We start from the raw sequence: 14,983 nt of genomic DNA on the forward strand, positions 1-14,983 counted from the left end.
TATCAAGTTGTCCTTTGTATAGCATCATGCTCAATTAAATTATTTCTAGTCTCTTTAGTATGCCTCCAAAGAAAAGTGATTGTCTTGTTCCTCGTGAGGATTGCAGAGGAGTGCAATAAAGCACTCCTACTGTTTATTTTCTGGGTGGGTGGGTACTTTTAATCACTAGTGTGCTTTTGATGGGCTCAGACTTCTCAGGTTTTCCAATTTCTCCTTTACCTTGTCTTGCAGAACTTTTTTTTTTTTTTTTTTTTTAAAGCAATTTATTTCCTCAAACACTGGTGAAGTTTAATGAGCACAGCATCTATAAAAAGTGACGTATCTGTGACAGCTTTAATATTTAGAAATGTCAGCAAAATTGATAATGCTTCCTCCCTCGCTTCTATCTGGAAGATATCAGAAATATTCCATTATGCTGAGGCTTATTACCATCGAGCATTATTAATCTGATGAAAGTCTGTCAATAAGTGTTCATCTGGCACCTGTTTGCCCCAAAGCTTTCTCGTCAGCGTGTAGGTCTGGTTGAGGTCTCGTTAACTGCCTTTTAGTTTTCAACAAGATGTGTTTTTATATTTTATTTATTTTGGCTTCATTCCACCTTCTAAAATGTGTTTTTCGTCAGCTGGTGACTCAGTTGCCTAAATGCGTGTATGTGTGCGGTCGCCCTACAATGGACCGTGTCCCATCCAGGATGTACCCTGCTTCGTGCCCTGTGTTTTCAGGGATATGCGCTCAACTGCTCCGACCTTGCATTGGACGAGCAGTTATTAACGGGTATGATGGATGGATGGATGAATATTGTAGCTCTCATCATTTTCTGTATTTGTTTTGAAGCACATATTGAGTTTAAAGCTCATTTCTAACTAGAAAAGGTTGGTCACTTGGCATTAGATGGGGGGGGGAGAGGAATATTTAATGCCAAAATGATGACCATAAGCAGTTATTCAAAAAGGAATTATAAGCATTTTATATCTTCTATTCCCAGGGACTCGCAACTGGTCAGCAGTTAGTCAGATTTGGATTGTATATGGGGGGAAAAAATGGCCTTTCTGTTGTTTAAGCTGAACATTATTCTGGATCGTTGTGTGGAACTGCCTCAGAATAACAGTTGCACTTTGGCGAAATTTTTTTTTTTTTTTTTAAAAAAAAAAAAAAAAAACCTATTGCCTATACACATAATATGCAGAGTTGCTCCCCATTCTTTACAGGCAGCGGCTAGTTTGAACTGGAAAACCGTGATTCAGTTTTGCTGGCAAAGATGAGAAGTTTCTGTAAGGCTTCTCTTCACTTCCCAGACGCCTTTGTTGTTGATATTGCAGCAAAACTGACTGCAGCATTTATTGACTCTTGCGCTCACACAGAATTCTCGTGTTTCTTCTCATTACGGGTTTACGTTTCCATGTGGTGTAAGGCTGTTACCTGTCAGTATTGTTGTTGTTTTTGTTACTAAACCAGTCTGGGATTGTTCTTTATTTTTATTTTCAAGCATCAGACAAGTGACTGACATGAGACTTTGATAAAGTGATGGGAACTGAATGCACTTGTGTATCAAAGGTAGTTGTTTCACGAAAGTTATGCAGCCAGGGCCTTCTCCAGATGACTAGGCTAATGAAGGGGATGCACAGGCTGGATTCCCTTCAGCTCCCCTGCACTCGGGAGGCTGGCTTTTATATTGATTTATTTATGGTCTCTGCGTCTCCTCATAAGTTACCATCAGACCGTTTTTGGCCTCGCCGCGTTCTGCACTTCCTGCAACGCCTCCGGATGCGGCAGTAAACATTCACCGAGGGACGCGTCGCTGTGCTGAGCAAATGGGCGTTAGATTTATGGCTTTGTCTCTGAGGCTGTTGATGGATGTTCGGCGGAGAGCAAATATACTGTTGGCTCCTGAAGGAGAACAAAGGGCAGAATTCAGTCTCGCTCTTGTCGTCGCACCTGCGCATGTATGGCCCGAGTGCTGGCTGCACATCCCCTTCATTAGCCACAGTTCAGTAATGCTTCTCTTTAGCTGCCACCTGGCGCGGTTTAGCAGATGGCGACTCTGTGGGCCTGATGATCTTGCTCGATGCCCCCCATCAGACACTTGCACGCCCGCCCGCCCGCCTGTCCGCACATACACTCGTTGTTCTTCAGCCATCGGTTCCTTCCTTCCACTTCCAATTGCTGCAGTCTGGTATTCTAGTGATGGCAGGACACTGTGAAATGAAACAGTGCAGTAATGTACAGTAAATCCAATTGTTCTTACACAACTGACACATTTTAAAGGGAGTCATGACACATGGAGTGCAAGGATTTATCCAGTATTTAAGTCAGTCCCTGATCAATTTCTTTATGCATTTAATTTAGAGAGCACCCTTATGTGGTGTGAGAGTTGACTGGTAAAGCTTAGATCCTTGGTAGAAATATCCACATCTTGCGCACACTGTAGGTGTACTACAGACAAGTGCATTTGCGTGGTCGTCAGACTATATGAGCTCCTCCAGCGTCTTCCTATCCGAACAGCAACTACCGCGTCTGTGGATCTGCACCGTTTGCCACCGCTCTAGGGGACGAGCTGTCTGTTTTCTGCAGTTTGCTGACTGCACTGAATAGCCTAAAGAGGAGGCCAGAACATGACATAATGTACTCTGGTGACATGAAGCCAGAAGTGCATGCAACTACCTCGCTGGAGAAGTTTCCTGTGATGACGCCTTGTCTTTTCCTCTCACTCCTGCCAGTTTTTGTTCTTCACCGCACCTCCCTGTTTGTCTTAATGTCCTACCCTTTTGTTTGCTTCCCCCAGGCTCTGCACCAGCTCTACTATGACCCTAATATCGACAACAAGAATCTTGCCCAGAAGTGGCTCATGCAAGCCCAAGTGTCCCCACAGGCATGGCAGTTCTGCTGGGCTCTGCTTAGCCCAGACAAGGTGAGCTGCCCTGCCCAAACAAGGCACAGTGCTGACTCGGATCACTCTTACTCCTCTTTCGCTTTGTTTTGCCACACTTTTTATTGGCGTCCTAATATTGGGTCTCTTTCACCTATAATAAAGAATGACTTCTGTTCGTTCATTTGTTTCTCCAAGATTAAACACGATGGCCCTGGGATGTGTTTCAGTGATTCGGGGAGCTCATGAAGTCATTAGCTTTTTCAGTGATTGAATTTTCTAACATATTTTGTGCTAATTGAGCACCGAATGGTCTTTAGTGCACTTTCATTTTTTTTTTTGCTCTTATGACTGTCTGTTTTTCAGACAGACAATATCCTTAATCTGATTATCAGTGTGATGCATTTCTTCTAGTTTAAATGTTTAGGATATATTTTGCAGTAAATCTTGTAAATATTTTATTTCCTAATCTCCATATATTTTGTTGATACTGCAAAAATGTCAACTGCTAAATTTCCCAGTTAACAGCTGATTATTAATGTCAGGACTAATTGTAATTTATTTGTTACTTTTTGGGAAGCATACTGATGCTGCTGAGAGTCTTGTGCTTTTTCTTTGGTGTTTAATGGGGAGGGATGTGCTCATTTTCTCAGTTTTAGCCAAGGAAATGTGCAAAGCACTGGCTGGCAATACACCAGGGACATTTAAATAAGCCTCAGTGCTCACTACACCAGCTATTGATGTAGATGCCTTAAAACCCGGACAGAGGTACCTTAAAACCCTTTCAGACTTAATCTTGCATGACTCATTTTTTTCTCACCTCCTGTCAGATTAGTTGTCATCCTCTCAAGATGTAGCATGCTAAATTCGGACCTGGAAATGGCCGTTGAAGTTGTCTCCACCCTGTCTCCTAAGGTTCCAGAGATCCAGTACTTTGGTGCCAGTGCTCTTCACACCAAGATCTCGCGCTACTGGGGGGATATCCCTGCCGAGCAGTATGACTCCCTCAAGACGCAGCTCTTCTCCCAGATTGCCTGCTTCGCTTCGGGCTCCAGAATGGTTCTGACACGGCTCTGCGTGGCCCTGGCCTCTCTGGCACTCAACATGATGCCAGAAGCGTGGCCGGGGGCCGTGGCTGAGATGGTGCGTGCCTTCCAGGAAGAGGGGAACGTGGCAGATGGGCGTGCCCGCTGCTTGGCGCTGCTCGAGCTGCTCACCGTGCTGCCCGAGGAGTTTCAGACCAGCCGGCTACCACAGTACCGCAAGGGGCAGGTGCGCGGAGCACTGGGTGCCGAGTGGGCCTCAGTGTGGCCGCTGCTCCGACAGCTGCTGCGGCAGCCCGACTCGCCAGGCCCCGTGAAGGCACGAGTGCTGAGGTGCCTGTCCAGCTGGGTGCTCCTGGATGTGCCACTGAGCGAGAGCGAGGCCCTCGTGCAGGATAGCTTCAGCGCGTTGGCTGACCCCGAGCTCTTTGATACCGCTGTGGAGGCTGTCGTCAATGCCATCTCTCAGCCTGACTCCCAGAGGTGAGATCCACGGTCCCATCCCCACTACTGTGGCGCAAAGGAGAAATAATCATGAGGTATTCGCAGATGTCCGAAATCTTCAGAACTGCTGCATGGTAATTTTGGTGGAAGTACTGAAATAACTCAACTTCATATCAGTTATAAAAGAGTAAAAGAGAAGGTGTAGACCTTGGCAGTGCTACGGACAATGCGAAAGTGTTATGGATGTCAAATAACACTGAATTTAAAAGGCAATTTTCAAAGTAACTGTAGTAAATTTGAAAGTCAGTGATTTGAAATCAGTTAAGCATTCTAAAGGAACAAAACATAGGCTGAACTATAGGTGGTTATCATTTTAGTGTGCTTACACATTGTTAGCGGCAGGCCTTCGTACGCGTTCGTCGTTTTGCGCTGAACTACGATGGAGAACCGCAGTCATCATTTGCATTGGCTCACTACTTGCTGAGCTGTTATCTGATGATGATTGGTTGAAAAATGCTGGAGTTTCATTTGGACTGAGACACCCTCCTCCTGTAACTGAAAGATAACTTTAACCCCTTCCATCAGGTCCGTGTATGATGTACCAAAATAATGCTCCTCTAACTCTGTGGGTTTTTAATATTTTTTAATGATTCTCTTACATCACTTGCTTTATATATGAATAAACATAATGGTGAATGCATATGAAGAATCCAGCCTTTGCCAGCGTTCTCGGGCCGGGAGAGAACTGGTTTAAAGCTGCTAGTGACTCAGATCTGAGCAGCGTATTGATCTCTGACACATGAACATGTTGGGGTGGAGACACATCTGAGATACTTTATGCACACCCTCTTAAATGATGCAGAGTAAGGGGTGATGAGGCAATGTGGCAGAAAGGAAAAGCTTGATGACACAGGGAGGATGGAAGGGCAGAAATAGGTCCACAGTCACAGACCAAGAGAGACAGAGCAAAGGCAGGAACACAAATGGGAAAGAGGTGAGATTTGTGACAGAGGTTAAGATGTAGAATGGGAGGGGGATGGGTTGGCAGGAGAGATGGCGTCTAGCGAGTTGGGAGGGTGGAGGCCTTTCAAGGCTGGACGTTGTTTCCATAGCGACAGTGCAAGGGAACGATGTCTTACGCTCTGGTTGGTACAGACGTGGCGAGTGCTCATCCACCCCTCCCCCTGCCCACAGGGAGACAGACAAGGGTGGCAACATCCTCCTGTACATATCCTAAAACAGCAACTTGGCCATCGACTCCATAACTGTGACTCCATAAGGCTGTCCAATGGAGAGCCTTCCATTCACACGCCATACTGGGCTACAGGTCAGAAACCGGAAGAGGCATTTTTAGACATTCTGAACAATTGAATGGAAATGTTAAGAAGGAGTAAACAAATGAGGGACCACCTTTCATCTGCACTACCTTAGTCTTCTCATTCTTTAATTTTTCCATGCTTGATTATAGAATTTACTGTACAGCTGGTAGCGTAGTGGTTAGAGCGACTGCCTTTGGACCCAAAGGTCGCAGGTTTGAGCCTCACCTCCGGCTGTAGTACCCTTGAGCAAGATACTTACCCTAAATTGCTCCAGTAAAATTACCCAGCTGTATAAATGGGTAAATAATTGTAACCTCAACACTGTAAGTCACTTTGGAGAAAAGTGTCAGCTAAATGAATAAACGTACTCCTTATCGGAGGGTAGAAATTTAAGTTCTTTTTATGACTTGGGAGGTAATCACTTCCTGTGACTCTGGCCTTCAGAGGACAACAAGGCATTATCCAGTGGCAACTCGCACTGCTGGAAAATATTATTTACTCAGTGGGTCGGTATATAAAGTGTAAATGTCCCTGAAGTTTGATTGTTACTTGCAGCAAATATCTGGCAAATGAACGAATAAATAAATGTATAAATTGGTGATTGAGGCAGAAATTAATGCATTTTTACACTGTGTTCCTTAAGTGTTGTGGGTCATGCTGTTACCGTGACTAATCATGGCCAGAGCTAATTGGAAGAGAATGTTGCATGAGCAGGCAATGGCATTAGTGTGATTTAGGTGACAGCACAGTTGAGAGGTAATGAGTTTCAATAATTTCACAGAGTTCTTTCTGATTATAGTCTAAATTCCCTGCAAAAGACAAATTTTGCAATGCACATTGGAGCCTTGGTCTCTGTTTTTTTTGGCTTTAAGGTGCTCAATACTTGAGGGGCGCGTGTGTGTCTGTGTGGGGGAAAAGTCTAGACATTAGAGATTTATGGGCTCCTGTCATTAGGTCCTGCCGTTTCCAAGGTTACTGGAAAAGACAGTTTCCAGGGTTACTAGAAAGTGAGTGTGACGACACTAATGCATCCCAGTGGTGCACTTCTGTGTACGAACCCACTGAGCAGCTCACTTGAGGTAGTGCACAAATAACGCGTTGTGCCGTGTAGAAGACGACGACTTTCACCAGAAAGAGGGCGAGTTCTGGGAGGGATTACCATCAATTTTTAAATTCCCAGATGGGTGGTTTTAGTTGGTACTCTACATACCAGTATATTAACTGTGTGTAAGGACCAGTCAGTTGCCTTTCTCTCTTTATATTCCCCCTCTTAACCTCTTTCTCTTGCCAGTACTCTCACACCCCTCCTTCTTATCATCTCTCTATTTCCTTGCCATTACACTCACTCATACTGCTTAAATACATTACAATCAAGCCACTTGCAAGGATGCTATTGGACCAATTGCCTTTTGTTGCTAAGCAACTCATTTCCCCTGTCTCCCTGTGTCTCAGTGAAATTGCAGCAAGGGGGGCGGGGGAAAGATTGGCCCGAGCAAGAGGCCTGTGTGACTTGAGCAGACCGGCTGGTTCTCTGAGAACTGAGCTGATAACGGTCATCCTCTTCTTCTGGTGTGTCAGATTGTCTATAGTGATAGGGATGTGCACGTCCAGTGAGGCGTTTGCCATGCGCCCCACCCTGTTTGAACTTTACCTGATTTAAGCTCCATCCCTCTACCCAGTAGTTCCCCTTTCCCTTCTCTCTATTCAGAGTTGTGTCTGACAAGTAACCCGGCAGTCTCAGCACTCAGAGCCTCATTCATTTTTAACAGGCATCTTAGGGAATTCGGGTCGGGCTCTTCGAAGGGGAAGAGCCGAGGCTGTTATAATAGCGGAGGAGCAAAGCAGATGGCAAATTGCTGATCTGTTACTGAGCCCTGCTGTGTCAGTGCCTGAACGGGCTACTCCAGAGAGCCTTTCTGACCCTGCAGTGACACATGGACCATTGCTTGACCATACTGTGAAGCAACCTACTCCACTGAACAATTAGTCATTATTTAAATATGAATCAAAGCCATCCCATAATGCTTGTCACCTTAATATTCTTTTCTGTAAGAATTCAGGTGTCCCTAGGGGAATATCCAGCTTGGTTCTGCTGTTTTAGCTCATCAACAATTCTGCTGAAAGCTAGTAACAGTTTGTATCGTCTGGACTCATTCCAAAATTTTTGCAATTCATTTTTTGGGCTATTAGTGCTAGGAGGTTGTTTTTGCTGCTGCTTTTAAGTGTACCAGTAAAACCAGTACTGTCAAAAATAAAAGTACCTGTGACTGCTTCTCAACTGTATGGCATTGACCTAGGAGGTTGTATCTACCAAGACTGATTTCTTTGGAATTTGAGTCTGACTGCCTGCAAGAAGCTGCTTCCAGTTTGCCAGGTGGCAGTGAAGTCATGTTATCACTTAGAGGAAGGTCAATAGAGATGATGGATAGAAGCTAAAGAGCTGAGACAGCACTGAGCAAGAGCGCTAGTAATTGACAGCACAGCAGCTAAGTGATGAGGGCTGAAGGAAGCAGTTCTTTCGCAGGAGTGAGAGAGCGCAGAGGCAGAGTGGCTCTGTTTCTGCTTGGTAAGAAAGGGTGGGAGGGAAAAGAAAGGACGTGACACTTTGGAGATAAAAAAAAGGTTATCAAGAGTCTAATACAAACCTGTAACCTCTGGAAAGAATTCCCAAAATACTAAAAACAACAGTTCACAACAATTCAACGAAATGCATGATGTTCCGTTCTTTTTCACTGATTTAACTCTCAAGGAGTTGATTTAACCCTTTCGATTTTCTCTCTGGGACAGTGGTGGAAAGTGCTGTGGAGAGAGATGTGCAAATGGACCACACACGTGATTTAGGGTTGGGGAGGAAAAGCAACACATGGAGAGTCCAGAGGAGCACAGGCCACTGGTAATACTCTGTCCTGTATGTGGCTGTGTGCCTTCTCCCAGGTACGTGAACACATTGCTGAAACTGGTGCCCCAGGTGCTGCAGCTGCAGGACCAGCTGCGGGAGGCGGTACAGAGTGGTGACATGGAGACCTCACATGGGATCTGTCGCATCGCTGTGGCCCTTGGGGAGAACCACTCCAGGTACGACGCACCCATTCGAATGTAGCAGGAAGCTGGCTCCTGCTGTGCCATCCAGTGCTGCCATGTACAACGCTTCACACTGGAGAGAGCAGTTTATCGCAATGTTTACTGCACATAGCAGTCCGCAAGGCATCTTTGTCTAGTATGTCGTACGCTAAGTAGCCCCTAAACAAAAGAGAAGACAGTTGCTTGTTGCATTCTGTTTTGTGTACACTGCTCTAGTCAGCGAACATTAGTTTTCACTCTTTACACTGTACACTTGCTAACACTCGTCTATGGATAGAGTAGCCCAGTAAATTTTGACCAAATGTGTGCATCGGTCTCTTGCTTAGTATATTCTACTACATCACTGTTATTGTAGTTCTCTGGATTGTGCTGCACTGGGTTGCTCTGACCGTATGGCAGTTTACTGAACCACTTACTGCAGAGAATTGCTCTTAACTCTCTCTCTCTCTCTCTGTGTGCGTGTGTGTGCGTGCGCGCGCAGGACTCTTTTGGAGCAGGTTGAACACTGGCAAAGTTTTCTGGCCCTTGTGAACATGATCATGTTCTGCACTGGCATTCCTGGGCACTACCCCGTCAACGAGACCACCAGTTCTCTCACACTCACCTTCTGGTACACCCTCCAGGTATGAGCTCTGCACCTACAGCTGTCTGTCAAAACACAGAGAAAAGTGTCCATGTGGTTATGGGGCATTTTTTGAGGGATTTAAAAGTTTTAGGAACTGTTGAAATGCACTGTAATGTTTAAAATAACTTTCGTTCGAGTTTATTTTTATGCCAGGTCGTTTTACCATAGTGGGTGGTGAAAGGATTCAAGTGAACTGACGGCAAAGTTAGAATGTTACTAATACACCAAACTTCTTTACTGAAGCTGTCGCTAAATGCAGTAGCGTGTGTCTACTGTTTTGTTCAGAAAAACACAACATAATATTGCGTTCACGCATTCAACGGAAGTGGGTTATTATCCCAATGCAGAAAGTGTGTGTGTGTAAACTTCCCTTTGGAATTTATGATTTAACCCTTAAGTGGAACTTCTATAAATAAGCTGATTCTTATTCTTTCAGTATTCTTTATTTTCATTCTTTCAGTAACATACCTTTCATCATGTGACACTGAATAATTTTCAAGGCAGAATCCTATGAACACAAAACTTCATCCTAACTATAGTTGTACTTTTAGCTTGACCATCTTTTTTCCTAAAAATATTAAGAATATTTTCCTAGTATTCCTCAGTCTGAAAAGCATCTTTTTCCGTTAAACTGTTCTTTTTTTTAAATTCCTGTGTAATTAGACGCAGAAAATAATTCCTCCTACAACCTTGTTAGCCCTACTCGGTTATTACAGGTTCCCGACAAAAATACAAGTGTCGACTGCACCCTGGGCCTTATGTTCAAAAAGCATTTCCATAACAGCGCTGTTGCCCTTTTCAAACTGAGTCACACATTTCTCATTGCGCACTGTATACTTAGTACGAGCTTTCAGCACACGTTAGTTAATGTTAAGATGCGGTGTAATTATTATAGCTCTTTGCATTGAGAGACCGTTCAAAAGATTGGTAATTGAGCAGAAAATAAATTGACGAAACAGTTTGGATTTGGGAGTGAGGCAGCGTACGGTCTACAAATTTCCATGTGTGCACTGGTGTTTTTGTAAGTGGAATAAAGACAGTAGTGTGTATGTGAGGTAAGATCGGCTGTATGTATGCACGTGCCTGTCATCCTGTAGAAATGAGATGACCGTTTGCATAACGGAGCAGTTTGACAGTGAGCCTACCAGTGGACTATAGCCAGTCTTTCTGGGGAGCAGAGCAGCGCTGTGAGGCCAGACACCCACACCTTTATCGCCAGGGCCGCACCCCTCCGAAGCAGCACACGTGTGCATCTGTGCGTTAGCATGTTTGTGTGTTGTGTGGCCTTTCTCTGTGCAGGCATAAGAACCGAAGCCACAGCTCCATCTCCTTGCCTGCAGGGTCCCACCTGAGCGAAGGCTTCTAAAGGAGAATTGAGCCATTTTAGTGTAATGAAGGGTTGCGGGGGGGGGGGGGATTTTATTTGTGTCCTTAGTCTCATGACTTGGTACATGTGTTTTAACAAAAATAATGGAAGAATAAAGGTCCGGGCCTTGCTGCCCCACACTTGACTGCGTCACGCTGCCCTTTCTGTGTGTTTAGACTGAGGTGTCAGGCCCAGGGTACCTTGTCTTCTTGACATGTACAAGCTCTGTAGGATGCTCACCGCACGTTTAGGCTGAATGGAACAGCGCCCAACAGCACGTCTCACTGCGAGCGTTCCCGTAATCCTCCGCCCTCAATCAATGGGCCTGCATTGACGGTGCTGCGGTATTCATGAGGCAGCAGCACCGCAGGACCTGCGTCTCCTCCTGACGGTGATCCTTGTGTGGGCCGCCGCCACCCCCCATGAGTTTGCCACCCAAATTCAAGCCAAAATCGGCCTTACTGCATATCTAATCTGCTCCGGTTCCTTTTGACTGTATTATACTCAGTGACTTTTAGTTCTAAACGTGCTGGATTGCTATACGTTTTTGTTGCATATTTAATAGAGAGGAGTTATTAAATGGCCTATCTGTATGAGAGCCAGGATTGAATGTGCAGGAGAGCAGGTATCTCAGTAGGGCTTTCCACTGAAGTCGGTCAGCATGGAGAACTAAATGCTCAATGGCAATGATACGCTCTGTGTTCACGCTTTTATAATGCTGGAAAGAGAAGAAAGGCCAGGATTTGATCAAAATTTGAGGATGATGTCTTATGGCATTTGGATTTTAAATAGTCCTTTAGCAAACTGTGACTCTGAGACCCATTTCTCTGTCAGTCTAGATAAGGGGGGCCTAAAATCAAACTTTTTCTGCAGAATAGATATTCATAAATGGTGTAAAGTCTGCAGTACACTTGGGAGATGTTCAGTGTTATCAGGACTGGCATAAATGCACTTAACACCTTGGTAGCTGTCAGAATGTGGCAGAAAGTTGACAAGAAGTTCAGATTGCCAGCTTTTTGATTCCATTTCTTTAAAACATTTTTGCAAATGAGTCAGCCTGATGTCTCCCTGACAAGGTTAATGTCCATGTTTGGTGTTCTTTAGGTCATCAATGTGATTTTGCTTTTTTCCCCAGTTATGAGAAATGATTGACTTGTGATTTAATGGATTTAGTATACCAAACAAGGTTTTTCTTTTATTCCAGTTTTTATCGTTTTTTGTAAACCAGACTTCGTACAGTTTTCTTTCTCTTTTTTTTTCCCCCCTCTGTGTCCATTGACCTAGGTAGAGTTTCTCTGTGTAAACATGTGAATTTCTTTTCACTATTGCTAAATATATTTCTCCATTTCTATGGGCGGCACAGTGAGTAGCCCTGTGTCTCTCACAGCACCTGTGCGGTTTGAGAGGATGTGGGTCCAATCCCTGTTCAGTTTGTGTGAAGTTTGTATGTTCTTCTTGTGTCTGTGTGGGTTTTCTCCAGGTGCTCCAGTTTCCTCCCACAGCCCAAAGATATTCTGTTCACACGGATTGGTAACACTAAAATGTTATCCGTAGTGTGTGTGTGTGTGTGTGTGTGTGTGTGTGTGTGTGTGAGAGAGAGAGAGTGTGACAGGGAGAAAGTGTGTTGCACTGATTGATGGATGAGTGACCCATTGTAAATAGTGTAAGTCACCTTGGTGAATAAGGTGTGTGGGCTGGTAACACTACGAAGAGTTCTTTGGAAGTCGCTTTGGAGAAGTGTCTGCTAAATGAATCAACGTAAATGTACATGGTGATGCCTTGAAAATATATATTTTTTTTAAAGCTCCTGTGTAATGTTTAAAAATTAAATATCTTTGCTTAGATAATAACAATTCAGTACCATGAGTAGCACTGTAAAAAGCAATATCAATTTGAATTAGGATTCCCTGAACCTCTGGCTACTGACATGCTCATGGATTGTTCGAAGCCTATTTTCATGGGAAATCTCATTTGCCGCAGAGGCTTGACAGCTTGCTCCCTGTGTTCCAGGATGACATCATGTCTTTCGAGGCCGACAAGCAGGCAGTGTATCTGCAAGTCTACAGGCCTGTGTACTTCCAGCTGGTGGACGTGCTGCTACATAAGGCCCAGTTCCCCTCTGATGAGGAGTATGCCACCTGGTCGTCTGATGAGAAGGAGCAGTTTAGGATCTACCGGTGAGAGACAGGATGGCACAGAGCTGACCTAACCGTTTCTGAACAAGGCTTCTTGATGACATAGCGGTTGACAGAGTTATTAGCTGAAGGTTAATAGTTCAGGTCCCTGCTGCAGTTCTGTTGAGCAAGTTACTTAACATGATTATTTATTATCAGTCGTGTCATCATCATGTCATCATTACCTGTCTCATGATAGAACCATCAGCTAAGCAGTAAAATAGTAAAAATAATATTTATTCTTTGGAAGTTTTTGTTTAGACTGAGACCTCAAAGGCAATTGCAGTTTCACTTTGACTAATCAGTGCAGAGCAGTCGTAAATCATTGGAATGATGTAAACCCATTATGGAGTGACGTGCTGTTCGACAACTGAAGTGATTTTGGAAGCAAGGAATCATTGCGTAGCACACTTACACCACGTGGGACTGTTCCTTAGGGTGGACATCTCAGACACACTGATGTACGTGTATGAGATGCTGGGTGCCGAGCTCCTCAGCAACCTGTATGACAAGTTGGGCAGGCTGCTGACCTCCGACCAGCCCACGTCCTGGCAGGTCAGTCCAGCTGGTCTGCATGCAGGGCATACAGAAATGTGGGCCATTCAAGTTTGTATTGTCCTTTTCACTCACATGTCACACAATCATTGTGAAGGAGGGCAGTTGGAGTTCAAAGGTCGGTGAGTGAGTCAGGTCTGTAATCTATCCACCCTAGATAAACCCCTCCAATTTTTTTTTTTATTAACTTTGTTACGCTTATGGCAATTTATAATCATTTTGATTATTCATTTAGCATCTCATTTGGGGATTTTTGTCAGCTGCAGAAAGAACAAAAAGTGGTTCCAGTATTCATGAACAATGAAGCATATTTGAAGGAAAGCATGTTTTACCTGTCCTTGCAGCATACAGAAGCACTGCTGTATGGCTTCCAGTCCATTGCCGAAACCATAGATGTGAACTACTCCGACGTCATTCCTGGCCTCATCGGCTTGATTCCGCGAATCAACATCAACAACGTTCAGCTGGCAGATACAGTCATGTTCACTATAGGTAAAGGAGAGCTCATTCAGGTTTCAATGTTTTTATCAGATGTATAAGCTTTGTGTTCTGTTTCTGTGTGTGTATCGTTCTCTTCTTCTGGGAGTGGCAGGTTGCCACGTATTGTGCTGCCAGTTTGAAGCTTTCCAAGTTCTCACTCTAGAAAGAGCTGTTTCTTGGTTTCAGAGATGTGACTGAACTGAGACTGAATATTTCAGTAATTTTTGTATGGATCTGTGTGTACCACACACTACAAAGTACAGCTGTTTTCCATTTTATTGCCATTTCTGTGCTGTCACAGCCCCTAACCAGCCAGATTTTCCTGTGCCAGTCAATCTGTATACTCAGCCTGTACATCATGAAGTTAGTTCTCCGTATTGGTCAGCCACCATGGCCATGTGTTCTGCCAGGGTATGCGCTGCTCTTTAGGTGCTCACAGTACTTAGCTTTATGCTTTTTTGCTGGTTTGTTCTGGGAAATAGTTTTTGTCTATAGACTTTCTGCAATCAAAGCTTTCTGTACCCCTTTCTGTACCTCTCCAGGTGCGCTGGCAGAGTGGCTGGCTGATCACCCAGTCATGTTGAGCAGCGTCCTCCCGCTTGTGCTGCAGGCCTTGGGGAACCCAGATCTGTCGGTGTCCAGTGTGTCCACGCTCAAGAAGATCTGTCGTGAGTGCAAGTACGACTTGCCCCCCTACGCTAACAACATTGTCGCAGTCTCCCAGGTAAGACGGTTCCTTAGTAGAGAATCACTTTCTTTTTGCTGGAGTTATGTGGAGCATTAAGTCTTTTATGAACCTAGTCCGTTTTGTCTTAAAGTCTTACAGTATTATACAATAAGTAAAAGTCTTATTTATAATCCAAGTGCCTTTTTTAATGCTAAGCTTTTACTTGTGGCAGTGTTGAAATGTTTGGTTATACCTGCTAAATATTCTCAAGCTTTATTCCATTGATAGTACTGTAACAGACTGAGTTTGGCAGAATTGTACTCAGTTCTGTATTGGAGTACAAATTTGAATGTTTATTTCATC

At 44.3% G+C, this 14,983-nt stretch overlaps 1 protein-coding gene across 3 annotated transcripts in view; it reads left to right on the plus strand.

Annotated features, from left to right (window-relative positions):
• Positions 1-14,983, plus strand: part of ipo13b (importin 13b) — a 31,937-nt gene that overhangs the window by 8,316 nt on the left and 8,638 nt on the right. For all 3 annotated transcript variants that reach the window (XM_029254624.1, XM_029254623.1, XM_029254625.1), the window contains exons 2-9: positions 2,783-2,908; positions 3,782-4,392; positions 8,607-8,747; positions 9,235-9,376; positions 12,755-12,921; positions 13,356-13,473; positions 13,818-13,965; positions 14,496-14,677. In XM_029254624.1, the coding sequence (XP_029110457.1) occupies positions 2,846-2,908; positions 3,782-4,392; positions 8,607-8,747; positions 9,235-9,376; positions 12,755-12,921; positions 13,356-13,473; positions 13,818-13,965; positions 14,496-14,677 (1,572 nt within the window). In that variant the 5' untranslated portion in view covers positions 2,783-2,845. The remainder of the gene's footprint in view (positions 1-2,782; positions 2,909-3,781; positions 4,393-8,606; positions 8,748-9,234; positions 9,377-12,754; positions 12,922-13,355; positions 13,474-13,817; positions 13,966-14,495; positions 14,678-14,983) is intronic.

Source organism: Scleropages formosus, chromosome 9, assembly GCF_900964775.1.
Source record: "Scleropages formosus chromosome 9, fSclFor1.1, whole genome shotgun sequence".
In the NCBI taxonomy this organism is placed as follows: domain Eukaryota; kingdom Metazoa; phylum Chordata; class Actinopteri; order Osteoglossiformes; family Osteoglossidae; genus Scleropages; species Scleropages formosus.